The sequence below is a fragment of the Stegostoma tigrinum genome, chromosome 47 (assembly GCF_030684315.1).
Source record: "Stegostoma tigrinum isolate sSteTig4 chromosome 47, sSteTig4.hap1, whole genome shotgun sequence".
Lineage (NCBI taxonomy): Eukaryota > Metazoa > Chordata > Chondrichthyes > Orectolobiformes > Stegostomatidae > Stegostoma > Stegostoma tigrinum.
Window position 1 is genome coordinate 3,953,087 of NC_081400.1, and position 27,226 is coordinate 3,980,312.

At 48.3% G+C, this 27,226-nt stretch overlaps 1 protein-coding gene across 1 annotated transcript; it reads right to left on the reverse strand.

Moving 5' to 3' along the window:
• Positions 1-9,018: 9,018 nt before the first annotated feature.
• Positions 9,019-21,579, reverse strand: mllt11 (MLLT11 transcription factor 7 cofactor). The gene is made up of 2 exons (XM_048525656.2): positions 21,401-21,579; positions 9,019-9,370 (listed from the first exon to the last, which is right to left on the reverse strand). The coding sequence occupies exon 2, from the start codon at positions 9,361-9,363 to the stop codon at positions 9,103-9,105; it is 261 nt and encodes an 86-aa protein (XP_048381613.1). The 5' UTR covers positions 9,364-9,370; positions 21,401-21,579; the 3' UTR covers positions 9,019-9,102.
• Between the last annotated feature and the right edge of the window lie 5,647 nt (positions 21,580-27,226).

Here is a 27,226-nt window from a genome sequence, read left to right on the forward strand (position 1 = left end):
TATAATTCATTACAAAGGGACTGGAATATAAATGTAGGAATGTGTTTTCTATTTAGAGATAATGGGAACTGCAGATGCGGGAGAATCCGAGATAACAAAGTGTGGAGCTGGATGAACGCAGCAGGCCAAGCAGCATCTTAGGAGCACAAAAGCTGACGTTTCGGGCCTAGACCCTTCATCAGAGAGGGGGATGGGGAGAGGGTTCTGAAATAAATAGGGAGAGAGGGGGAGGTGGACCAAAGATGGATAGAGGAGAAGATAGGTGGGGAGGAGGGAGGGAATAGGTCTGTCTAGGGAGGATGGACAGGTCAAGGGGGCGGCTGAGGTTATGAGGAAATGGAGGTGCGGCTTGAGGTGGGAGGAGGGAATAGGTAAGAGAAAGAACAGGTTAGGGAGGCGGGGACGAGCTGGGCTGGTTTTGGGATGCAGTAGGGGGAGGGGAGATTTTGAAGCTTGTGAAATCCACATTGATACCATTGGGCTGCAGGATTCCCATGCGGAATATGAGTTGCTGTTCCTGCAACGTTCGGGTGGCATCATTGTGGCACTGCAGGAGGCCCTTGATGGACATGTCATCTAAAGAATGGGAGGGGGTGTGGAAATGGTTCGCGACTGGGAGGTGCAGTTGTTTATTGCAAACCGAGTGTAGATGTTCTGCAAAGCGTTCCCCAAGTCTCCGCTTGGTTTCCCCAATGTAGAGGAAGCCACACCGGGTACAATGGATACAGTATACCACACTGGCAGATGTGCAGGTGAACATCTGCTTGATGTGGAAAGTCATCTTGGGGCCTGGGATGGGGGTGAGGGGGGAGGTGTGGGGGCAAGAGAGTGGTCTCTCCCGAAGGCAGCCTTACAAGTGATAGATGTGCCCAGAACCACACTGCTGCATACAGTTTTGGTCTCTTTATGTGAAATAGGATTATTGAGACACTTTTGGTCACCCTGCTATAGGAAGGATAATATTAAATTGGAGAGGGCGCAGAAAAGTTTTACAAGGATGTTATCAGGACCGGACGGTCGGAGTTATGTGAAGAGGCTGGGACATATTTCCCTGGAGCATCAAAGGTTGAGGGGTTGACCTTGTAAAGGTTTATAAAATTCTGAAGGGCATGGATAACGTAAATTGCAAAGGTCTTTTCCCTAGAGTAAGGGAGTTCAAAACAATGGGGCATCATTTTAAGGTGAGAGGAGAAAGATTTAAAACGGACCCAAGGGGCAACTTTTTCCCCACCTAGAGGACGGCTCTTATGTTGAAGTAAACTGCCAGAGAAAGTGATAGATGAAGATACAATTGCAACATTTAGAAGACATTTGATAGATACACAAATAGGAAAAGTTGTGGGATATGGGCCAAACATAGGTAAGTAGGACTAGTTTAGTTCGGGAAACCTGGTCAGCATCAACAAGCTGGGCGGAAGAGTCTGTTTCCGTGCTGTTGTGACCAAGTGAAATCATAAGGGGGAACTTGGACATGGTGACTGCAGACAGAATGTGTCCCCTTGAGAGATTAGAACTAGGAGACATGGTTTAAAGTTATGGGGTGTCCCATTTAATGTATTAATCGTTTTTTCTGGCAGCAATGCTCAAGATTTTTTTTTGTCTCAAGAGTCTGCGTAGTTCCTTCTTCCCAGTGAGTAGTGGAGGCTGGAGATTGAATTAAGCCTAAATTGGGCAGATTCTTGACCAACAAGGGAATCAAGGGGCATTGATTAGTCAGGAATATGGAGTTAAGACCACATTAAGATTTTCCAAGGGGTGGCACAGTGACTAGCAGTGCAGTTACTACAGAACAGCACACGAAATATCAGCAACTCATCTTTCTTTTATTGAAAGTGTTCAATTTTATCAGTCAGTTCAAATAAAAAACACACAATGGCTGAAGCGTACATATGCTATTCTGTGAAATTATTTTTCCCCTGCTATTCCTGGGTGCCATGTTTCAGAAATTTATTAAAACAGGAAGAGATCATAAGCACCACCTTGTGATTGGTGAGGGCAGGGAGTTATGTTGTGGTCACAAGCCGCCATCTTGGGGTCACGTGGTCCAAAGCAGAAATGACCACCATGGAGCATCAACCAAACAAACACAAGGGCTTCGAGTCTTCACAGATTACCTTCAAACCACAGGTCGGGCCTAAATGCCTCTACGTCTTACAGTGCACACTGTGGGTGTTAAATGTTTTTAAGGACTCCTTGCAGCCTTCCTGCTGTACCATTGCCACAATTCCTTGCTCGTGTGAGACTTCACCCAACCCTCTACAACTGGAGGTCGATGCCAACTCACGCCACTTGGGAGTGAGGTCTGCCAAGCGAGAGCAGAGAGATGGCGTCAAAGACAACACGAGAGCCTACGACTGTATGGACACGATCTGGACGTTACAAACGTACACCCCACTTGCGTGGCGTTGACTTAGCCCCGAAAGAAAAGTGTGGTCTCTCACCCACCCACCTTTGGGGATGGATACGCAATCTTATACCTAAATTAATTCCCCAGTCACCATTTGCCAATTTTATTTGAGTGGCAGGTCCACTTACTTTTCCTCTCATTCCTCCCCCCCACCCCCCCAAGTATGTCTTTCATGGGATGTGGCTGGCATTTGTTATTGAGTAATACAGCACGTCTCTGCCAACCAGGAATGCTAAACCAATATCTCTTAGCCTTTCTGCGTCACCCTTGACCTGAGTTGGGGGGCTGTTTTGAAGGGCATTTAAGAGTTAACCCCATCGCTCTGGGCCCACAGTCGTTTGGAAGCAAGTGTGGCAGATTTCCCTCCCAGTCAGTGAACTCCTCGCCGATGGATTTTTTACAATAACCAACAGCTATTTCACAGCCACACACAGACCAGCTTTATCTATGGTGGATTTATCAATCAAATTCGAATTGCAAGGGATTTCAATGTGCATCTTCAAAAGCATTAGCCCAGGCCTCTGGCTGATTACTCTCCAGTACTTTCACCTCCAAAACACAATTTACATACAGGAACCTGTGCATGTGATTCACTAGCAATGATTCCATGCTCAGTGGTGATGAAGGGAAATGGGGAGATTAACAGCTCTGGGAGATGGTTTCCAATCAACTTGGACAGAGATGGTATGATGCACTCCTCTGGAACAGGTGGGACTTGACCCCAGGCCTCCTGGTTCAGAGGCAGGAACACTGCCACTGTACCACATGAGCCACAAACTCTTCTTTGAAAGCACTGAGATCATCAATTGTGTAGCTGCGTGCCTGTAAATAATCCCTGAAGTCCCTGAAAAGCAGTTTGGAAAGATGGCCCTACAATAGAGTCGTACAGCACGGAAACAGACCCTTCAGTCCAACGTGTCAATGCTGACCGGATACCCTAAAACTGACCTGATCATAGATTTCCTACAATGTGGAAGCAGGCCATTCAGCCCATCGAGTCCACACTGACCCTCCCAAGAGCAGCTCACCCAGCCAAATTGACCTTCATTAGGCTCATATCCCTCTAAACCTTTCCTATTCACATACTCCTCCAGATGCTTTTTAAGTGTTATAATTGTCCCCCTGTAAGAAAGAGTTGCCCCTCAGGTCCCTTTTAAATCTTTCCCCTTCTCACTTTAAACCTATGCCCCTCTAGCTTTGGGCTTCCCAACCCTGAGAAAAGACCTTGAACATTCACCCTATCCAGGCCCCTCATGATTTTACAGACCTGCATAAAGGTCACCCCTCAGCCCCCAATGCTCCGGGGAAAACCCCAGGACAGACAGAAAGAGGGGTAGGTAAGAATTTCAGAAACCCGAATGTGGGATTGGGGGAAGACTCGAAGGAACAGAGAAGTTGAGGGATATTAGTTTGATCACAGCTTATAGATTAGAGTTTGGTAGCCAGCTAATGGTGGAAGCTGTTAGGAGCAGGATTAAATCCAGAGATAATTGGGAGTTGCAACTTCCTAGGAGTAAATATCACCAACAGTCCGTCCTGGGTCATCCACATCGATGCTATAGTCAAGCAAGCAAGCCGACACCTCTACTTCCTCAGCAGGCTAAGGAAATTCAACAGGTCCGCAACAACTCTTACCAATTTTTATAGATGCGCCATAGAAAGCAACCTTATCCAGATGCTTCACAGCTTGGATGGCAACTGCTCTGTCCAAGACTACAAGAAATTATGGAGAGCTTTGGATGCAGCCTTCCATTCGTTGACTCTAGCTACACATCCTACTGCCTCAGGAAAGTAGCCAACATAATCAAAGACCTCTCCCACTACAGTTATACTCTCCCACTTGAGCAGAAGATACAAAAGTTTGAAAACACATACCAACAGATTTAAGACAATTTCTTCCCCACTGTTAAGAATAGACCTCTCATATTAACATCGACCTTTCTCTACACCTTCTCTGTAGCTCGAACACTATTTTCTGCATTCCATTCTATTACCCCAATGTACTTACATATGATATGTCTGGGTTAGCTCACAAAACAATACTTTTCACTGTATCTTGGTACATATGACAATAGCAAATCTACTCAGAAAACAGAGACAACACAGTGTGGAGCTGAAGGAACACAGCAGGCCAGGCAGCATCAGAGGAACAGGAAAGTTAACATCAGGACCTTTCTTCAGAAATGGAGGACAGGGACGGGAGCTCTGAAATAAATAGAAAGGAGGGGTGGTGGCTGGAGAAGGTAGGTAGCTGGTTATAGGTGAGGGCAGGTAGCCAGTGATAATGGGAACTGCAGATGCTGGAGAATCCAAGATAACAAAGTGTGGAGCTGGATGAACACAGCAGGCCAAGCAGCATCTCAGGAGTACAAAAGCTGACGTTTCGGGCCTAGACCCTTCATCAGAGAGGCAGTGGTCAGGTTGATCAGTGAGGTGGGAGGAGCTGATAGGTGGGAGAGAAGACCAATCCCCACTATAGCCTATCTGCACTCATCTATCACCATCCTGTCTACCTTCCCTAGCCCCACCCCCACCTGTCTCTCTGTTAGCATTGGGGGAGAACGGGATACTTGCTCCCATGGGGAGTGGGGGAGAATGGGGGACTCACTCCCAGAGGGAGTGGGAGAGAATGGGGGACTCGCTCCCAGTTGGAAGTAGGGATTATTGATGGGACTGACTCCCAGAGGGACTGGGGGAGAACGGGATACTTGCTCCCCTGGGGAGTCGGGGAGAATGGGGAAACCCGCTCCCAGAGGGAGTCAGGGAGAATGGGCGACTCGCTCCCAGAGGGAGTGGGAGAGAATGGGGGACTCGCTCCCTGTTGGAAGTAGGGGGTATTGATGGGACTGACTCCCAAAGGGAGTGGGGGAGAATGGGGAACTCGCTCCCAGAGGGGAGAATGAATGACTCGCTCCCACAATGAGTGTGGACGAATGGGGGAGTTTGGTCCCATGGGCAGTGGGAGAGAATGGGAGACTTGCCAGCCCCTGGGTACTCGCCACAAGGTCCTCCCTGGGACAAACGAACCCGGTGTCTAATACATTTAAGGCACCAAAGGCATCTAACAAATAATTCTCACGAACAAGAGACGCAAACGATCATTTCTGACATGCTAAACGTGACTTAATTTTGTTCCCAAGCACATTCCTCGGCAAGGTGCCAAGTTGGCTCCCTTCTCTTCAAGGAGGTGTGGCCCCCTTTTGTCAGTTTTGGGTTGTACATACCATGTGGTTGAGTGCGATAAATTAAGAACAGAAATTGTGGAGTGGAGCATTGTATCTGTACATCTGCTTTGCGTCTCACTTGGAGGAGGGGAGGGGAAGGTGGTCATCTAAGCTTGGCGGTGATACAGGGCACCCACTTGCCAATCACAGTGTTTTCGAAGCAAAATACTTCTACAAAAGAACGCAACAGGGTGATAATGCAAAGGCTAACACAGCACCGCTTTAATTTAAAAGCAGAATAAAGCGCCAAGCCTCCTTTGTTAGCCTTGTCCTCTGATACACAGTGACCAGGCCACCTTGTCACAGAAACTCCCCCAGTCCCCACCCTGGCATTAAGAATCATCCAGCACAGAAACAGGCCCTTCAGCCCAACTCATCCCTGCTGACCAGGTTTCCCAAACAGATGGGGACAGTGTTGAGAACAGCTTTATTTTCACTTCAGCACACAGAGTCACATAGTGCGGCAACAGGCCTTTTGCCTTAACGGTAAATGGCTTGCTGTTTAAAATATAAGAGCTCGTTTATTTAAGGGCGAGATAGGGTGACTGCCTTTTTCCAGACTCATATAGCATGGAAACAGACCTTTCTGTCCAACTCATCCATGCTGACCAGATTTCCAAAATTAATCTGGTCCCATCTGCTTGCATTTGACCCACATTCCTCTAGACATTTCCTATCCATGTAGCTGTCCAAATACCTTTTAAATGCTGTAACTGTACCAGCCTCCACTACTTCCTCTGGCAGCTCATTCCATACACACGCCACCCTCTGCATGAAAAAGTTGCCCCTCAGGTCCCTTTTATATCTTTCCCCTCCCACCTAAAACCTATGCCCCTCTAGTTTTGGACTCGCCTATCCTGGGGAAAAGGCTATCACTCTGTCCATGCCCCACATGATTTTATAAACAGCTATAAGGTCATCCTCAGCCTCCAACGCTCTAGGGAAAATAGCCCCAGCCTCTTCTTATAACTCAAACCTTCCAGTCTCAGTAGCATCCTTGTAAATCTATTTTATTGCATCTTTTCCACTTTAGTAACATCCTTCCTCTAGCAGGGCAACCAGAATTGCATGCATTATTCCATATGTAGTTAATTCTAGCCTGTGAGATGGGGATTTTCACTGCAAAACATCATCTTAAAGCAGCAGGACATGGGAATTAGGAGATGGGGAAGGCCAATCAACCCCTCAACCCTACCTCATCGTTTGGTGGCGGCTGATCTGATTTAGGCCTCAAAGCCCTGTCCATCTTCACCTCGAATGTATTCAGTGAATCAACCTCCAGAGCTCTCTCAGGGAGAGAATTTCACATGCTGCCAATCCCCTGATGGAAGAATTTCCCTCCACATTTTCAAATGGGAGACGCCTCATTCCAAAACTGTGCTCCCTCTCCTGGTTTTTAGATACCCACCACTAGCAGAGGAACCATCCTTTCAGTGCCCAGTGAGATCACCTCTCATTTTCCCTAACTCGTGGGCCCCTCCTGTCCAACCTTCCCATCATCCCAAGAATCAGATGGGAAGGAATGCTAGCGTCAAGCGAGAATTGAGTTGACTTGAATTAGCTTTATTGTCACACGTACTCAAATGGACTCAAACTGAGACATTCATGCTGTGGCTAGCATAACTGGTCAAGCCGGGGGCCACGACAGTGCCTGCTGGAGAGGGCGGATCAGTTGCTGTCGGCCATTTTGCACAACATGCGGGGTATGGAGGGGCTGGTTGCACCCTCAACCTCCTGTTGGCCAATTAAGCTGCACAGAGGAGGCAGCTCGGCGAGCTACTGTGTAACCACCAGTCCATGAACAATATCTGTTGGGCCTAGAGGTATTATCCCTAGACTGTTATTCCAGAAGCCCCAATAATGTTCAGGGGATGTGGGTTTGCATCCTGCTGTGGCAGATGGTTGGAAATTTGAATTCAATGAAGAAGAATCCGGAACTAATGATGTCGGTGGGGGGGTATCCCATTCTGGTTCACTCATATCCTTTAGGGAACGGTTATCCTCACTTGGTTGGGTCTACACATGACTCCAGACCCACAGCAAAGTAGTCGGCACTTAGTGATGGACAAGAAATGCTGGGCCTCTATCTAGCAATGCCCACATCCTGTGAATAAATTAGAAGGTTATTCTCTCTGAGAGGTTAATGCCTCAATTGTCCCTTTTTCCCTCTTCCTTTTCTTCCAAATCACTAAAGGGGTGGTCTAATTAAGATTTTTTTAAAAACATTCTGTTTGCTAGATGTGCTAAGACAGCATTTAGTGCCTGTCTGTAATTCGCCCAGAGGGCAGATTAGAGTCAACCGAATTGCTGTGGGTCTGGAGCCACATGTAGGCCCAAACCAGGTAAGAAAAGTGGATTTCCTTCCCTGAAGGACATTAGCGAACCAGATCAGGGTTGTCGTTAGACTAGTTTTTTTAAAAACCTTTAGAGCTTTATTGAACTCAAATTTCACAACCTGACATGGTGGGATTTGAACCGTGTGTGTGTGTGTCTGTGTGTTAAAGGTGGATGGAAAGTAACAATATCCACATGGGGCGAAGGAGAGTGGAGGCAGTCCGGAACCAGGGGGTGGAACCTGGAACATCTAAACCAAGCCATTCAGGGGAAATGATTCCCTGTCACCAACCTCCCCTCTGCAAAATTTTGGGGTATGTCAGGGGCGGAGTGCAGGAACTGAGATAGATAGGTCTTTAATGGAGATGAAGAGGCGATTGGGAGGGCACGAAGACTCGTCGATGGGAATTTGGAAATGGATCCATTGCAATCAGCCAAATGATCTCTTCAGAGACTGGTGACATTGTCAGTGTGACATGAGGCAGGGAAATGGGCCCCTATATTAGCAACGGGGTCATGATGCAGTGCGTAGAAGCACAGAATCCCTCCAGTGTGGGAGTAGGCTGTTCAGTCCATCAAGTCCGCACAATCTTCTAAAGAGCATCCCATTCAGACTTACACCCCCTATCCTATGACATTGCATTTCCCTTTACAAATCCACCTAACCTATAAGCTTTGGCGCAATTTAACACAGCCAGTCCACCGTAACCTGCACATCTTCAGACCATGGGAGGAAATCCACATAGACACGGGCGAGAATGTGCAAACTCCACACAGACAGTCACCCAAGGGTGGAATCAAACCTGGATCCCTGGCACCGTGAGGCAAGCATTGCTAACCTGCTGAGCCACCATGCCTGCCCCTGGCATTGGGCAGGTGCAACGGCATGGTCCTTGAAAAGAGTCAGCACACGGACAGAGGGCCGAACGGCCGCCTCCTGCGTTGCATCATCTTGACAGGAAGCTAAAGAAATGAGCTACGGAGGACATTACACACATTTTGAAGGGGCAATTGTAGACGACAGGGACAAGCTGGCAGCAAAGCAAGCAAGTCTTTCACACATAAATGGTAAAACTTTATGGGTTATGAACAATACATTAACAGCTCATTCAATGCGACGCTTGTGGGAGAACCAACTCAGAGCAGTTCCAAGTCGAGGCCGCTGAAACTCGCAATGGGATCTCGCCAGAAATTGAAGGTATTGTACTGGGCCAGCGTTCCGTCGTCCTCCTCCTCCGTGTCCTGTGAATTGCGAGGTGTGCCCACAGAGGTCTGTAGCCCAGCGCCAGACTTGGGCACATCGAGACCCAGCACCTCAATCTCCGAGATGTCCACCATGGGGATGGGGGTCCTCCAGAAAAGAAAGGAGTCAAACTGGCTGTTCAGGAGGTCCAGCATCTTTGAACTGGAAAAAAAAACACAGAAAGTTGAGGGGAGAGCAGGGAATTGAGGGGAGAGGGGTGGAATTCGGTCACAGTCGATGGGTTCAGTCAATGCATTCAGACCAAATGACAACCTTACAGAAGCAGTGCTCCTAGACCCTAGGATGTAGGAGCAGAAGTAGGCCATTCAGCCCATCAGTGTCCTCCACCATTCAATGAGACTGTGGCTGACCTGATCATCCTCAATTCCATTTACCCGCCTTTTCCCAATAACCCTAAATTCCCATTCCTGATTAAAAATCTCAGCCTTGAATATACTCAATGCCTCAGACCCTGTGTGGTAAGGAATTCCACTGATTCGTTCCCCTCGGAGGGAGAAGAAATGACCTCTTCATCTCTGTCCTCAATGGGCGACCCCTTATTCTGAGATGGTGCCCCCTGGCCCGAGACTCTCCCACACAAGGCGAAATAACCTGTCTACATCTGGCACTGGGCTACAGACCTCTGTGGGCGCACCTCGCAATTCACAGGACATGGAGGAGGAGGAGGACGGAACACTGGCCTAGTACAATACCTTCAATTTTTGGCGAGATTCCATTGCGAGATGTCTACATCACCTCTGTCAATTTCCTCATATGAATCTTGTGGGTCACCTCTCATTTTTCTAAACTTCAATGAGCACCTGCTCTAACCTACACAACCAAACCTCAAATGACCAAGTGAAACATCTCTGGACTGTGCCCAATGCCAATCTATCCTCCCTTAGATCAGGGCACCAGAATGGTTGGGGAGATGCAAACAGGCACTAAGGGAGTATTAAATTCTCAAGAAAAGACTTGCATTTATATAGATATATATAAAGCACTCGATCTATCCTGGCGACAGTTCTGAAGAAGGACCTGAAACGTTAAGTAGGATTTTTCTTCACAGATGCTGCCAGACCTGCTGAGCTATTCCAGAGACTTCTGTTTTTGTATCATGATAACAACTTCGCTTACATGCCAGAGACCCGTGGGCTCATTCTGTGGATAAGTGAGGCTAGCGCATGCAATACAGCGCTGAGGTGGTCCTGTAACGCCAGAGATGCTGTTATGAGGGTTATTGGGAAAAGGCGGGTAAATGGAATTAAGGATGATCAAGTCAGCCACGGTCTCATTGAATGGTGGAGGACACTGATGGGCTGAATGGCCTATTTGCCCTCTTGGCTGGATGCAAAAGAAATTACGACTATTGAAGTGTGTGTGTGTGTGTGTGTGTGTGAGGAGATGACTAGCTCACCCCGTAGGTCCTGGAGCTTATAGTTATCCCTCACCCGACATCTCTAAAGCAAAGGCACAAACAGGATCATACAGACGTACACCACAGAAACAGACCCTTCGCTCCAACTCATCCATGCTGACCAGATATCCTAAAATAATCCAGTCCCATTTGGCCCATTCCCCAAACCCTTTCTATTCATGTCCCCATCCAGGTACCATTTTAAATGTTGTAACTAAACCAGCCTCCACCACTTCCTCTGGCAGCTCGTTCCTTACCCACACCACTGTCTGCGTGAAAGTGTTGCCCCTCAGGTCCCTTTTAAATCTTTCCCCTCTATCAAAGTGTCTTTTAAATGTTGTCTCACCATAAATCTATGCACCTCTAGTTTTAGACTCCCCTACCCTGGGGGGACTGTTCACCCTAACCAAGTCCCTCATGGTTTTATAAACCTCTATAAGGTCAACCCCTCAGCCTCTGACGCTCCAGGGAAATAGCGCCGGCCTATTCAGCCTCTCCCTGAAGCTCAGTTACGAGGTGCTGTACAATGGGAGCTTGCTATGTGCAAATTTCCTCTGTTACAGCATTGACCACACTTCAGAAGGATTTTTTTGGCTGTGAGGCAGCAAAAGGTGCAACCAAAATTCCAACATTCTTCTTTAGTAATCCAAAGGACTATCCTGAAGCTCTTAGGATTCTTAGGACTCTTAGGCCGAAGCTTATGCAGTCCAGCAAGATCCTATCAAGGAGCAGAGAAGATCAACCTGTTGCGGGAGCAGTGATGGCAGGGAAACCTGCTTTGCGCACCCCCCCCCCTCCCCTTCTGGTCAGGGGGTTTTCCAAACCCAGGGAACACGCGAGGCGAGTCTCACAGGGCTGTTGGTGGGTGTGAGGGGGATCTTTGAATTGTGGGGGTGTGGTGTAGGAGGTTTGGAATGAAGTGTCTCACTGTAAAGGTGATACCGAGGACAACGTAACACCCTCCACCCACTCCTGGGGCACCAACTAGGACTTCGGCCTCAATTTCCTTCATGGAAGTGGGCGCTGCTGGTGAAGCTGGCATGTGCGGTTTTATAATTGCCCCCTGAACCAAGCGTCTTGCTTGAGCCCTTTCAGTGGGTCTGGAGTCATGTGTAGGCCCAGGTCATGGAGTGAAACAGCACAGAAACAGACCCTTGAGTCCAGCCAGGCCATGCCAAGCTAAGCTAGTCCCAGCTGCCTGCTCCTGGCCCATATCCCTCCAAACCTTTCTCATTCATGTACTTATCTAAGTGTCTGTTCAATGTTGTAATTGTGCCCACATCCCACCACTTCCTCAGGAAGTTCATTCCACACACGAACTGCTATCTGTGCAAACAAATTGCCCCCATGTCTTTTTAAAGTCTCTCTCCTCTCACCTTAAATATGTGCCCCTGATCTTGAAACTCCCCGTTCTAGGAAAAACTTAACTATCATTAACCCTATCTACATGATTTTACAAACTTCTATCAGTTCACCTGTCTGCCTCTAAAGATTCTATTTCCATTCCGTATGGCTCTATGATTCTAAGTCAGGTAAGGCTGGTAAAGAGCACAGTGGCTCAGTAGTTAGGACAGAGAACAGTGCGGCATAATACAGGCCCTTCGGCCCACAATGTAGTGCCGAACTTTTACCCTAAACCTAAGGTCTATCAAATCTCCACCCTCTACCTTATACTATCATTCATATGCCTATCTAATAGCCACTTAAATGCCCCTATTGAGGCCAACTCCACTATCCTCTCCGACAATGCATTCCATGCCCCTGCCACTGTCTGAGTAAAGAACCTACCTCTGACGTCTCCCCTGTGTCTACCTCCGCTCGCTTTAAAACTATGACCCCGCGTAATAGCTACTTCCCCCTAGGGAAAAGTCTCTGGCTAGCCAGAGTTAGCACTGCTGCCTCACAATGCCAGGGGCCTGGGTTCAATCCCACTCTTGATCTGTGAGAAGCTTGCACATTTTCCCTGTGTCTGTGTGGGTATCCTCCAACATTCTGAAGATGTGCAGGTTAGGGTGGGATTGGCCATGCCAAATTGTCCCGTAGTACCCAGGGATGTGCGGGTTAGGGTGGATTGGCCATGCTAAGTTGTCCCGTAGTGCCCAAGGGTGTGCGAGTTAGGGTGGATTGGCCGTGCCAAATTGTCCCGTAGTACCCAGGGATGTGCGGGTTAGGGTGGATTGGCCATGCTAAATTGTCCCGTAGTGTCCAGGGATGTGCAGGTTAGGGTGGGTTGGCCGTGCTAAATTGTCCCGTAGTACCCAGGGATGTGCGGGTTAGGGTGGATTGGCCATGCTAAATTGTCCCATGGTGCCCAGGGATGTGCGGGTTAGGGTGGATTGGCCGTGCTAAATTGTCCCGTAGTGCCCAAGGGTGTGTGGGTTAGGGTGGATTGGCCGTGCCAAATTGTCCTGTAGTACCCAGGGATGTGCAGGTTAGGGTGGATTGGCCGTGCTAAATTGTCCCATGGTGCCCAGGGATGTGCGGGTTAGGGTGGATTGGCCATGCTAAATTGTCCCGTATTGCCCAGGGATGTGCAGGTTAGGGTGGATTGGCCGTGCTAAACTGTCCCATGGTGCCCAGGGATGTGCGGGTTAGGGTGGATTGGCCATGCTAAATTGTCCCATGGTGCCAAGGGATGTGTGGGTTAGGGTGGATTGGCCGTGCTAAATTGCCCCGTAGTGCGCAGGGATGTGCAGGTTAGGGTGGATTGGCCATGCTAAATTGTCCCGTAGTGCCCAGGGGTGTGCGGGTTAGGGTGGGTTGGCCGTGCTAAATTGTCCCGTAGTACCCAGGGATGTGCAGGTTAGGGTGGATTGGCCGTGCTAAATTGTCCAGTAATGTCCAGGGATGTGCAGGTTAGGGTGGGTTGGCTGTGCTAAATTGTCCCATAATGCCCAGGGATGTGCAGGTTATGGTGGATTGGCCATGCTAAATTGTCCCGTAGTGCCCAGGGATGTGCGGGTTAGGGTGGATTGGCCATGCTAAATTGTCCCGTAGTACCCAGGGATGTGCAGGTTAGGGTGGATTGGCCGTGCTAAATTGTCCAGTAATGTCCAGGGATGTGCAGGTTAGGGTGGGTTGGCTGTGCTAAATTGTCCCGTAGTGCCCAGGGATGTGCGGGTTAGGGTGGATTGGCCATGCTAAATTGTCCCGTAGTACCCAGGGATGTGCAGGTTAGGGTGGATTGGCCGTGCTAAATTGTCCAGTAATGTCCAGGGATGTGCAGGTTAGGGTGGGTTGGCTGTGCTAAATTGTCCCATAATGCCCAGGGATGTGCAGGTTATGGTGGATTGGCCATGCTAAATTGTCCCGTAGTGCCCAGGGATGTGCGGGTTAGGGTGGATTGGCCATGCTAAATTGTCCCGTAGTTCCCAGGGATGTGCAGGTTAGGGTGGGTTGGCTGTGCTAAATTGTCCCGTAGTGCCCAGGGATGTGCAGGTTATGGTGGAGTGGCCATGCTAAATTGTCCCCTAGTGCCCAGGGATGTGCAGGTTAGGGTGGATTGGCCGTGCTAAATTGTCCCGTAGTGCCCAGGGATGTGCGGGTTAGGGTGGATTGGCCGTGGGAAGTGCAGGGTGACAGGAACAGTGAATTGAGCTGGGTGGGATGCTGCTCGAAGGGTCGGTGTGGGATTCGGTACTATGTCTCGCCCTGCCCTGAGCTCTTTGGATTCGTACACCAGTTATGTTGCCTTGAAACCCCGGTTCCCCAACAGCTAAGTTCTTCTGGAGTAACCCTGTGGGGGAGAAAGCGGGAACAGGGATTTGAGTTGGCTGATTGGCTATGATAGTATCCGCCCTACTCTTGTTGACTATTTTTCTATCACCAGGATCAACCTCTGAGACCTAGCAACAAGCAGGAATGACAAATAACCATGACTCACTCATTCCAATTGAATACTTATTGCCTTTGTTCCCTGCAGATCTTTGCATATTTTTCAGTCATTGCGTTTTTTTTCTCTGTTTTTAAATCATTTTCCTCTGCACAGCTCCTACCTTGGGGATTGTTCAGGAAGAATGGCAGTTGAGCGCAATTCCTTTGGTAAGGAATTATTTATTTCGTATGTAAAGCAGAAACAATGCACATTGTATGAACTGGCCACAGTCCAGGGGTCAGTTCTGGAACGGGGCAGCACGGACAATCCTGCTTCACCATTGTTACCCCTGCTTATCTAGCAGCATACCAGGCAGAAACAGGCTATTCGGCCCCTCTCCTGTGCACCAGCCTGCCTCCCAACACCATCATCATTAGCTCCCTGTCACACAATCCTTCTGTCCCCTTCCCCTCTGTGTGTTTATCCAGCTTTTCCACTTCAAGTAAACCTGCCAGCTGTGGCAGCAAGGCCCCCGTTCTTCCCTACTTCCTCATTCTCCCACACTCCCCAGGAAGCAAATTGTATTGTTTCACCCCCATTTCTCATGGGAATGAGCCCCCATTCTCCCCCACTGAATACATTCAAGACAGTGATGGATGGATCGCTAGGCACGAGAAGTATGAAGGGATGGTGCAGATAAATAGGAGTAAGTTTGCTTTGATCTCATTAAATGGCTGAGCAGGTTTGATCTTCCTTCCTCCTCCTCCTTCGAATATACTCCGATGGTGAAAATGAGGCAGAGTGCTTTATATATGGTTGCAGATCTGTACTGGGAGGAGATATTCTGATGAAAGAAGATAAAAATGTGGATGGTCAGCCATCTGTATTTGCAGCCAGCAGTTGTCAGCCCCAGGAATACATTCATGACTCAGTCACTGCTCAGGCCTGGATTTGGCATCTCTGCTGAGGCAGCACCAGACGGTGCCCTCATTACATTCGGGGAAGCAGCATCTGTCTCCCAAGGGTCTGAGTTTTACAAGGTGCAAATAGGACCATGAGAAATAGGAACTGGACAAGGCCATTCGGCCCCTCGAGCCTGTTCCAACATTTAATATGATTGTGTCCCTTCCTGCCCTCTATGCCCGGTTCCCCGACTGATTAAGAATCCTTCTGAATCAGCATTAAATATACACAAGGACGCTGCTCCCGCCCGCCCCCCACCACGAGCTCTCTGTGGGAAGGAGTTCCAAAGACTGAGGGAAGAAATTCCTCCTCATCTCAGTCTTAAATTGATGTCTGTTTATTCTGTGCCCTCTGTTTGCCATGAAGGGAAACACCCTGTCAGCACTGACCCTGTCAAGCCCCTTCAGAATCCAATATGTCCCTCTGATAAAGGGCATTCTGATCGCTTCTGTGAAATTACAAAATATTGATTTAAACCAAAGCAACTATTGCCTGTTCAAAAGTTAATAGTCACAAGTTTGCCTGGCCAGCTAACTCCAAAATTTGTTTCAGTTGTAAGTTGCAATGAATAAAATTGTGGAACACAAATTGTGCCTTATGGTGTAGTTGTGGAGGCGGGGGGGGAGGTATTTCCGAAATGCATTTGTATTCTTATCCACATTATGGCCTATCCAGGAGTAATCATCTCTTTCCAAAACAGCCTAGATTCAAGAACTGTGTAAATGGATTGGAAAATTACAAGGCACCTCTCCATTATTTAAGAAGAAATTTGGATAGGAACTTAAATAGGAAACATTGGGAGGGATATAGGCCAAACACAAGCAGGTGGGACTGGTTCAGTTTGGGAAACTGGGTCAGCATGGGATGGTTGGACCAAAGCATCTATTTGACAATGATTTGCCTTTATTGGTCAGTGCATTAACTGTGGGAGTTGGGAGGTCACGTTGCAGCTGTACAGGACATTTGGTGAGGCCACTTCTGGAATACTGCGTACTATTCTGATCTCTCTGCTATAGGAAAGATGTTGTTAAACTTGAAAAGGTGCAGAAAAGATTTACAATAATGTTGCCAGGACTGGAGGGTTTGAACTGTCGGGAGAACCGAATAGTCTGGGGTTATTTTTCCTTCAGAGTCAGATAGGTAACTTTATAGAAGTTTATGAAATCATGAGGGATATGGATAGGGTCTTTTTCCTAGAGTCTGGGAGTCCAAAACTCGAGGGCACGCGTTTAATAAAAACAAAATCAACTGCAGATGCTGGAAATCAGGAAGAAAAACCAGAAATTGCTGGAAAAGCTCAGCAGGTCTAGTAGCATCTGTGCAGAGAAATCACAGTTAACTTTTCAAGTCAAGCGACCTTTCCTCAGAACTCCATAGGTTTAAGGTGAGAGAGGAAAGATTTAAAAAGGACCTGAGAGGTAACTTTTTAGCTCAGAGGGTGGTGTGTGTATGGAATGAGCTGCCAGAGGAAGTGGTGGAGGCTGGTACAGTTACAGCATTTAAAGGGCATTTGGACATGTGCATGAATAGGGAATATGGGCCAAAAGCAGGAAAATGGGACTAGGTCAGATTGGGATATCTGGTTGGCATGGACGAGTTGGACCGAAGGGTCTGTTTCTGTGCTCTATGACTCTGTGTCTGACAGAATCGCCTCTCATTCTTCCAGTCCATTAGTCTTTGCTCATAAGACTGTTCCTCCACTGGGGATCATCCTAATGAGACTTCTCTGAACTGCCTCCAATGAAAGGATACCTTTCCTTAAATAAGGGGACACATGACTGCCCACAGTTCTCCAGATGTGGTACAGCTGGAGTCATGCCTCCCTACGACTCCAAACCCTCTGAAATCAGGGCCAACACTCCATTAGCCATTCCTGCTTACCTGCTTTACCTGTGTGCTAGCTTTCTGTGTTTTGTGCGCAAGTCGTTTCAGGAATGCAGCTCTATCGCTCGGGCCACATACTCAGCCATACTCGCAGTTGATAAATTGATTGTAGCAATTAGTCTCTGCCAGTCAGGCTGGAGGCACAGGTTCGAAGCTTGGGGCGAGAGTTACAGGTCAGGGGAATATGAGAGAAAACTAATGGTCGAGCAGTGAGCAGTACTAAACTGGTCCTCCTTGCCATTGAAGGGTTGCAGGGGAAGAAATGGAGACAATGAATGAGTTAAAAAAGAAATGGAGACTCAGGGAGACAACGCAGGGGTGGGGCCAAACGGACTGCATGACAGAGAGCTAGCATGGCCTCAATAGGCAGAATGGCCTCCACCCATGCCATAATGACTTTGCGCCAACAGTACAAGGTCGGGAAGTGAGGGAAGGCCGTTGCGGTAAGCGGGAGATTGGTAAACAGAAGGCCCAAATGTCTCTAGGGTGCGATCGATCTAACCAGCTGTCATTCCCAAAATTATTCCCCAAATCTCATTTTCAATTAGGATGGAATCATGCCCCAGGATGAATGTTCTAAAGATTAATCACTCACTTTCTTGCAGACTAGATTTAATTTATATCGTCCTCCACACCTGTGCTGAGGGAGCGAGTGCCGTTGGAGGGTCAGTACCGAGGAAGTGGGCACTGTCAGAAAGTCAGCACTGAGGGAGCGGGTACTGCTGGAGGGTCACTGTTGAGGGAGCGGGCACAATCAGAGGGTCAGCACCGAGGGACAGGGCACTGTTGGAGGGTCAGGGCTGAGGGAGCAGGCATTGTCGGTGATTCAGCACTGAGGGAGTGGGCACTGTCAGTGGACCAGTGCTGAGGGAGCAAGCACTGTCAGAGGGTCAGCACTGGGGGAGTGGGCACTGTCGGAGGGTCAGTGTTGGGGAAGTGGGCGCTGTTGGAGGGCCAGTGCCAGGGGAGTGGGCACTGTTGGAGTGTCAGCGTCAGGGAGCGTGTGTTATCGGAGGATCAGTACTGTGGTAGCGGGCACTGTCGGAGGGTCAGTGCTGAGGGAGTAGGCACTGTCGGAGGGTCAGTGCTGAGGGAGCGGGCACTGTCAGAGGGTCAGTGCTGGGGAAGTGGGCACTGTCGGAGGGTCAGTGCTGAGGGAGCGAGCACTGTCGGAGGGTCAGCGCCGAGGGACAGGGCAATGTCGGAGGATCGGTGCTGGGGAAGTGGGCACTGTCAGGAAGTCAGTGCTCAGGGAGCGCCATACTGTCAGAGGAGCCATCTTTTGGGTATCATGTTAAGCCCTTAACACAGAGATAGAGAATTTGTGGTCCACTCACTATCCCTGATCCTGGTGTGAGCTCCCCTTGATGTTGCCCAAGTGAGAGGACTTCCGACTGGCCAGGAACGATGGGCTGCTAAACTAGATGATGGAGATCTTTCCATTTCTTTCCCCAAGATGGTGGATGTAGATGGCGAGGCATGGGGGTTGGGCAAACATCCCACAGAGCGTTGTCGCCAATAGTAATGGTGGTACGATTATGATGTGCTGCGCTATTGATCGATGGGAACTGGAAAGGAGGAACATTCAACATGGCTGCCCTTGAGAGGCTGCACAGTCCAGTTGGATGTGATCGCAGAGGATCCACATCACAGGAACTCCCACCAACAGCCTCTGCCAGAACGGCAGCTTGACACAGGCAGCCTGGGCCTAGCCATGACCAACAAGGAGCCTCCCGCCATCTTTTTTATTCTCCAATCCTCGGATGGGCTGCGGGCAAGGCCTCGTTTTAATTGACCACGAACCGAATGGTTGGCCAAGTCTGAACGGCAGTTAAGAGATGACCCCCCCCTCCCCCCATCGCTGTGTGGGGTCTGGAGTCACGTGTAGGCTCTGACAAGGGTAAGGACCACAGATTTCCTTCCCCAGTTAGCGCACCTGATGGAATTTTTACCACAATCGCTGATGATTGTCATTACCAAGGCTAGTTTCATAGATATTTTCCAATTATTACTTTCTGGAGCAAAGCAGGATTTGAACCTGGGTCTCTTGGACCAGAGGTAGGGTCACTACCACAGCGCCACAGGAGGCCTAAAGCTTAGCTTTATGTTTTATTTTCTCTAATCAGCCTGTGCAGACACACATCTAGAACAGAGGGGACTTGAACTGAGGCCTCTTGGGTCAGAGGTACGAACACTGCCAGTGCGTCACTGCAGTCAAAGATTAGCTTTTTTTTGCCTCTTCCATCCAGAAGTGAGTGACCTTCCCACCGTGACTCAGGAGGCGGGGGGGGGGAGGGGGGTGGATGGTGGTTAGGGAGAGCAGGAAAGGACTATGTCAAAATGGAGCTGGAGGGTGAAATAAAGCAGTCTGTCACCCTTTCTCTCTAGTGGTCTTGACTGGACTGATGTACCTTCTCCCAGGGACACCCGGGCATGAATATAGTCATGGGGTAGGGGCAGATGGTCAGCAGCCAGCTGTTTGTCGCCAGTCTGGCCAGACCTTCTCTCATTTGCCCTCAGCACTCCGAACTAGATGCCCAAAGATCAGGAGCGTGCGACCGAACGCACAACGGGAAGATTCTAAACAGGACGTGCATACGACTACAGCAAAGAAAAGAAATCAAATCTGGTTCTAGCTGCATGAGATAATTGAGTTTCAAATTGTCAGCAGACGTGCACCCATCTGCTAATAAAATCTATCCATTCACATGCAAATTTTTTGGGTATTCAATTACCCTTCATGACGATTGGAATACCTTGCTATAGGAAAGATGTTGTGAAACTTTAAAGGGGTCAGAAAAGATTTACAAACGTGTGTGCCAACATTGGGTTTGAGCTACAGGGAGAGGCTGGAGCTATTTTCCCTGGAGCATCGGAGGCTGGGGGCGGGGGGGTGACCTTATAGAGGTTTATAAAATTATGAGGGACATGGATAGGCCAAGATCTTTGCCCCCAGGGTTGGGGAATCGAAACCAAGAGGGCATAGGTTTAAGGTGAGAGGGGAAAGATCTAAAAGGGACCTACAGGGGAACTTTTTCACGCAGAGGGTGGATGGAACGAGCTGCCAGAGGAAGTGGCAGTTACAGCATTTAAAAGGCATCTGGAGGGGTACATGAATAGGAAGGGTTTAGAAGGATATGGACCAAATGCTGGCAAATAAGATGGGATTAATTTAGGATATCAGGTCGGCATGGACGAGTGGGACCAAAAAGGTCTGTTTTCGTGCTGTACATCTCTATGATTCTTCCAAGTCGATTAATTAACAGATTGCATTTAATTCATCCTCTGAGCTGCATACTCTCCATGAGGGATGCTCAGTTTAGATCCCGACACAAATCCTGAATTCATCTCTGAGGTGGCCGGATTGTGCATTTGGTAGGATTTGAACAAAGCATTTGCCCAGAATCTGGAATAACCCAGTGACCAGCAGAAATGACCACTACCTTCTCAGCTGACCCTTGGTTGTGGACACTTCCAGTTCTCTGATTAAACAATAGACAGCGTTGAAAATAATTTGGCAAATCCCCACCCCTGGCCACCACTTCTTGCTCCAGCCTGTGACTCCCCTATCCCTCCCTGCGCCCTTCAGCAGTCTCCCAGAGACTGAATTTGCATTGTCTTGCTGATTTAATGATGAAAGGTGTGCCCCACCCTAGAGAAGCAGCTGGAACCATTCTGCAGTATGTCTCCTGTGTGTCTGGGACCTCTGTACCACTGGCATCTTCCTCCAGAGATGCCCGATTTTGGTATTACCCATACACAGAGAAATCCTTAATCTGTCTCTGAAGGCCACTTGGCCCAGAAATAGACATAACCAAAAATAGATCAGGAAAATTTGAAGGCGATGCTCAAAAAAAAATTTGCCTTCACCGCATTTACAAAATAAGCATTTTCCGATTAATGTCCCCTGCAGCTAATAAATCGACATGGTTTTAAAACGTGAAGAAAATGTCTTAAAAATGCCATCTTACGTCTCTGAGATGAAAGCAAATCTCCAGATATTATAACAGAAGCAAACTGAGTGTGAATGACAGCTCGGGTAAATATTAAATATTTGAGGTGGTGGTGGGGGAGGAAATAAATGACCTGGGCGGAAAATGAGACAGATACTGACCTTTTTCCGGAAAATGTTCCGCTCTGCCTTGGACTGCTGAACGGAGCTCTTTGTATGTCCCTGCAAGGAGCGGTGTGTCTGTGTAAGACAGAGAGACAGCTTTGAGATGCTGTCCCCACCCCCTCAGGCAGCTATCGCTCTGTGTCTCTCTCTCTTTCTCCACTGCAATGCAGCAGAGATTGGCTGGAACTGTCACGCATGATCTCTTCGATCAGCAGCAGCTCCCAGCGGGTCTACCTCTGTCCCAGCTGCCTTCCCTCCCTTTCCATTACATCTCTCAGATGGCCCCAGAAGACAGTGGAATATTGCAGCCGACTGATGTGATGCAGAGATAATGGGAACTGCAGATGCTGGAGAATCCGAGATAACTGTGGAGCACAAGATGCTGCTTTGCCTGCTGTGTTCATCCAGCCCCACACTTTGATGTGATGCAGAAGCTGCACAGGGAGATGAGGCAGAAAGTGTCTTTTCGATGCTGGGAGATGGATTCCAGTACGAGGAGCAGAATTTTGGGCCAAGGTGAATACACAGCAGGATTAGCGTGCAGAGATAGCGGTGTGTGGAGCTGGAGGAACACAGTAGGCCAGGCAGCATTGGAGGAGCAGAAAAGTTGACCATTCGGGTGGGGACCCTTTTTCAGAAATGACCACTTTCCTGCTCCCCTGATGCTGCCTGGCATGCTGTGTTCCTGCAGCTCCACACAGTGTTATCTCAGACTCCAGCACCTGCAGTTCTTGCTGGTCTGTAGGGGCATAGAATGTATCTGCTACTGCATGGAAAGGTTCTTTTTTTCTGTCTTTGTAACAAATCAAATTTGACCCAAGCAGTAAAATGATGCAGTCATCTCAATCGTTATCCCATCCTCTAGATGAGATGCCAAAGCAGTGTCACTAAATTCTTATGGTATAGCAGAAGGCCGTTTGGTCCATCATGTTTGCCCTGCCTCTTCAAGCAAGCATTGTGACCTCCATGCTAGTCTCCTGCCTCTTCCCCATATTTTCGTCACATTATTTCTCTCCAGATGATCATCTGATGCCTCTCTTGACTGACTCTACATCTCCAGGAGTGCATTCCAGATCCTAACCCCTGGTAGTATTCTGTTAGTCCAGATTCTCAGGTAAAATTCTGGGGACCTGAATCCTGCCACTGCAGATGGTGGGTTGGAATTCAATACAAATCTGAGATTAAGACCCTAATGATGACCATTAAACCATTGTTGATTGTTGGAAAATCCTATCTGGTTCACTAATGAGAACGAAACTGCCATCCTTACCCGGTCTGGCCTACACGTGACTCCAGACCCACAGCAATGTGGTTGATTCTTAACTGCCCTCTGGGCAATTAGGGATGAGCAATAAATGCTGCCTGGCCAGTGACACCCACATAGGGGCATAAATTTGTACAGCATGGAAACGGACCCTTTGATCCAACTCATCCATGCCAACCAGGTATCTTACAATAATTTAGTCCCACTTGCCAGTATTTGGCCCCTATCCCTCTAAACCCTTCCCATCCATGTCCCCATCCAGATACCTATTAAATGTTGTAACTGTACCAGCCTCCACCACTTCCTCTGGCAGTTCCTTCCATACACGCACCACCCTCTGTGTGTAAAAGGTGCCCCTCAGGTCCCTTTCCCCTCTCACCCTAAACCTATGCCCCTCTAGTTTTGGTCTCCCCTAACCTGGGGGAAAGGCCATGGCTATTCACCCTGAATTGAAATGAACAGCATGAGTATGAATTTGCTGCTGCTTTTGGATCTTCCTGTTTAAAAGCCTTACATGACCACAATGGTACATCTCACAAAGCATTTCATTGACTGTGAGGCGCTTAGGTCTGGCACAAATGCAAATCTTTCTATTGTCCGATTCTTCCAGATGCCAACGGCCTCCCAGTGCTGAAGGCCAAATGATCCCATCCCATACGGTACTGTCAGTTTTGATTCTTGCTTCAGTCCAAAGCCAATGGGGGGAGGTTGCTGACCAAGAACATCTTGCTATTGGCTGTGCCAGGGAAACCTGAGGGACCGGACCTGGCACGTTACCAGAGCCATACAGCATGGAAACAGACCCTTCTGTCCAACCAGTCCATGCTAACCCTAATTCCAAACTAAACTAGTCCCACCTGCCCACTCCTGACCCATATCTCTCCAAACCTTTCCCACTCATGTACTTATCCCAACATCTTTTAAATGTTATAACTGTATTCGTATATCCTGGAAGTTTGTTCCATACATGAACAATGTGTAGTTAAGCTGCCCCCTCATGTCTTTTATACATCTTTCTTCTCTCACCTTAACACTATGCTTCCGAGTCTTGAAGCCCCCCAATCTAGGGAAAAGACACCTGCCATTCACCTTCTCTATACCTCTCATGATCTTATAAACCTCCTACATTCCAGTGAGAAAGTCCCAACCTCTCCAGCCTCTCCTTATAACTCAAACTGTCCATTCCCAGCAATATTCTAGGAGATCTTTTCTGAGCCCTCTCCAGCTTAATAATACCCTTCCTGTAACAGAGCATCCAAAACTGGACACAGTAATGCAGAAGAGGTCTCACCAACATCTTGTACAACCTCAACATGACATCCCAACTCCTATATTCAAGAGCTCTGAGCAATGAAGGCAAGCGTGCTAAACGCCTTCTTAACCACCCTGTCTGTGAGGCAAACTTCAAAGAATCATGTACCTGAACCTCTAGGTCTCTCTGTTCTACCTAAGGCCCCATCATTAACTGTACATTCCTGCACTGGTTTGTTTTATCAAAATACAATAGCTCACATTTATCCAAAGCAAACTCCAACTGTTAGTCCTCAGCTCATTGACCCAATTAATAAAGGTCACTTTGTAAATCTTAGACAAACCTTCCTCACTGTCCATTATACCACCAATTTTGATGTCATTTCAAATTTATTAACTACACCTTCTATATTATCATCAAATATGAACATAAGTAGCAAACAAAAGTGGACCCAGTACTGATTCCTGAGGAACACCACTGGTCACAGGCCTCTTGTCTGAAAACCAGCCTTCCACCATCACCCTCTGTCTCCTGCCATTAAACCAATTTTGTATCCAATTGGCAAGCTCGCTCTGAAGCCCATGTGGTCTAAAAATTTATTAATTAGTGTACCATGGGGAACATTGCCAAAAGCTTTACTAAGGTCCACATAAACAATGTCTACCACTCTGCCCACGTCAATCTCCTTGGTTATTTTGTCAAAAAACTCATGCAAGTTTGTAAGACATGATTTGTCTCTCAGAGAAAAAGCACACTGAGGTCCAGTGTGCTTAGAGAACGTCCCAGATCAATTTGAGATGGTGATCAGGGCAGCTCTGATATGAGAAAGAGCTGCTCCTTTGGGCGGCCCCAGGGAATTGGTTTCCACTGAGATCAGGCATCCCTGAAGAGGTAAGTAAGGCTGGGCGAGAAATTGCCATCCCAATCATCTCAAGATCCACCAACAGTGGAATTGTTGAACCATCACAGCGGTTGACCTCCATTCATTTGTAGATCACAGGCACAAAGAGAGGGAAATCGCTTTGTAAATATCTAAAGTCATCTGATGAGGCATCTATCTCTTTTCTACTCCAAAGAAAGGTGTCAATAGCAGCCCTACTCCTCATTCTATCATACTACAATGCAATGCCAATGGTCACACTGCCCTGTATTGCCCGATATAGGTATAGTCAGTCATCACTTGGCCCAAGTACTCAGTTGGATGGCATCGAAACATGCAAGGCCCTAAGAGGGTGGGAGGAGGTGGTGGGGGGAGGAGTTCTGACAGGGTAGATGCTAAGAGGATGTTTCCCCCTCCTGGGGTTGAGTGGGGTAAGTTAGAATTGGGGAGAAGCATACTCTTCCCTGTAAGTTGGAGATGAGGAGAAATTTCATTATTGTGTGGAATTCTCTCCCTCAGGGAATAAAGCAGGCTAGCTCAGGGAACATATTCAAGGCTGAGTTAGACAGAGTTTAGATCCACAAGGGAGTTGTGGGTTATGGGAGGACAGGGGGGAGTGGAGGCAAGCAGAAACTGGTTTGGAGACCATAGCCTGATCAGTCTGATGTGAACATACTTGCTGGTGGAACAGGCTCAAGGGCCTGAATGGCCTACTCCTGCTCCTTGCACAATCCAATATTAATGGCCCATCAACATAAAGTATAAATATAACTTGCCTCGTACTTAAATGTTGACGTTCAAAAATGACTTACTCTTGAGGTTTCCGAGATGACTGTCAGTTGCAATGATGTCAGCATTCTGTGATAACAGAATAAATGATGTCATTGTACATCGCAATGACAACATCGACAATGTCATTGCACGTAACGATGGTAACACTGATGACGTCATTGGCTGTAGTGATGACAAAGTGACACCTATGATGCCATTGCATGTAACAATGGCAACGTCGATGATGTCATTGTACGTAATGATGGTGATGTTGATGATGCCATTGCGCGTATTGATGGTAACACTGATGTCATCACACAATGGTGGCAGCACCGATGATGTCATCACCAATTACAAGGGCAACATGCATGATGTCATTTCACGTCATGCTGATGATGATCATGTCAGCATCACGTGATAGTGACAGAACGCATGATACTTGCATCACGTGACCATGATTGAACTTGTGATGACGAATGGGGAATGTGAGCGTTCAGGCTCCTAATACACACAGCATATGCTCAGAGGTGAACCGCAGTCCCAGTTCCTCTTCAGTTTGCAGGCAGAGCAAGTCACCATGACCTCCCAATTCTGCTTTTCCCTAAAGTGCTGCTCCAGTATAATGTGAGAATATCTGTCTTCCCCAGCCTCGGCTGGCTTGAGTCTTTGCAGAACCATCTCATGCTGCATTGGATGTGAATATTCAAATAGGAATGGACCAGCTTTTCGAAAATTATGAAGGGAGCTCCTGTTATGGTTGGCTGAGACTCAGAAAGTAGACTAACTGAACCATTGTAGGAAACATGAAAGACTTACATTTTTATACAGCCTGTCATGACTTGTGTGTCCCTTTGGAGTCACATTCAACAAGCCACATCATAATATAGCAGCCAGTGTGTACACAGCAAGCTTCCACAAACAGCAATGAGAGATTTTTCCAATTAATACTGCTGGGTTAAAGCCATCAAGAAGGATAATCCAACTCTCTTTATGAGAATAGTATTTTCTTTCACATCCACCCTGAGAAGGACTGATGAGGCCTCAATTTAACAACTCAACTGAAAGATGGCACCACTGACGGTGCAGGTCTCCCTCAGCCTTGATTCTGAAACAGTGCCCACTCCCTCAACACTGACCCTCCAACAGCACCCACTCCCACAGCACTGACCCTCTAACAGCGCCCACTCCCTCAGCACTGACCCTCCAACAGCGCCCACTCCCTCAGCACTGACTCTCTGACAGCGCCTGCTCCCTCAGCACTGACCCTCCGACAGTGCCCGCTCCCTCAGCGCTGACTCTCCAACAGTGCGGCGCTCCCTCAGCACTGACCCTCCGACAGTACCCGCTCCCTCAGCACTGATCCTCCAACAGTGCCCGCTCCCTCAGCACTGACCCTCCGACAGTGCCTGCTCCCTCAGCACTGACTCTCTGACAGCGCCTGCTCCCTCAGCACTGACCCTCCAACAGTGCCTGCTCCCTCAGCACTGACTCTCCGACAGTGTGCACTCTCTCAGCACTGACCCTCCAACAGCACCCACTCCCTCAGCACTGACTCTCCGACAGTGCCTGCTCCCTCAGCACTGACCCTCCGACAGTGCCTGCTCCCTCAGCACTGACCCTCCGACAGTGCCCCCTCCCTCAGCACTGACCCTCCAA

Coding starts and splice junctions, on each gene's coding strand:
- mllt11 (XM_048525656.2), bottom strand. CDS start 9,363: ATGCTGGACCTCCTGAACAGCCAGTTTGACTCCTTTCTTTTCTGGAGG.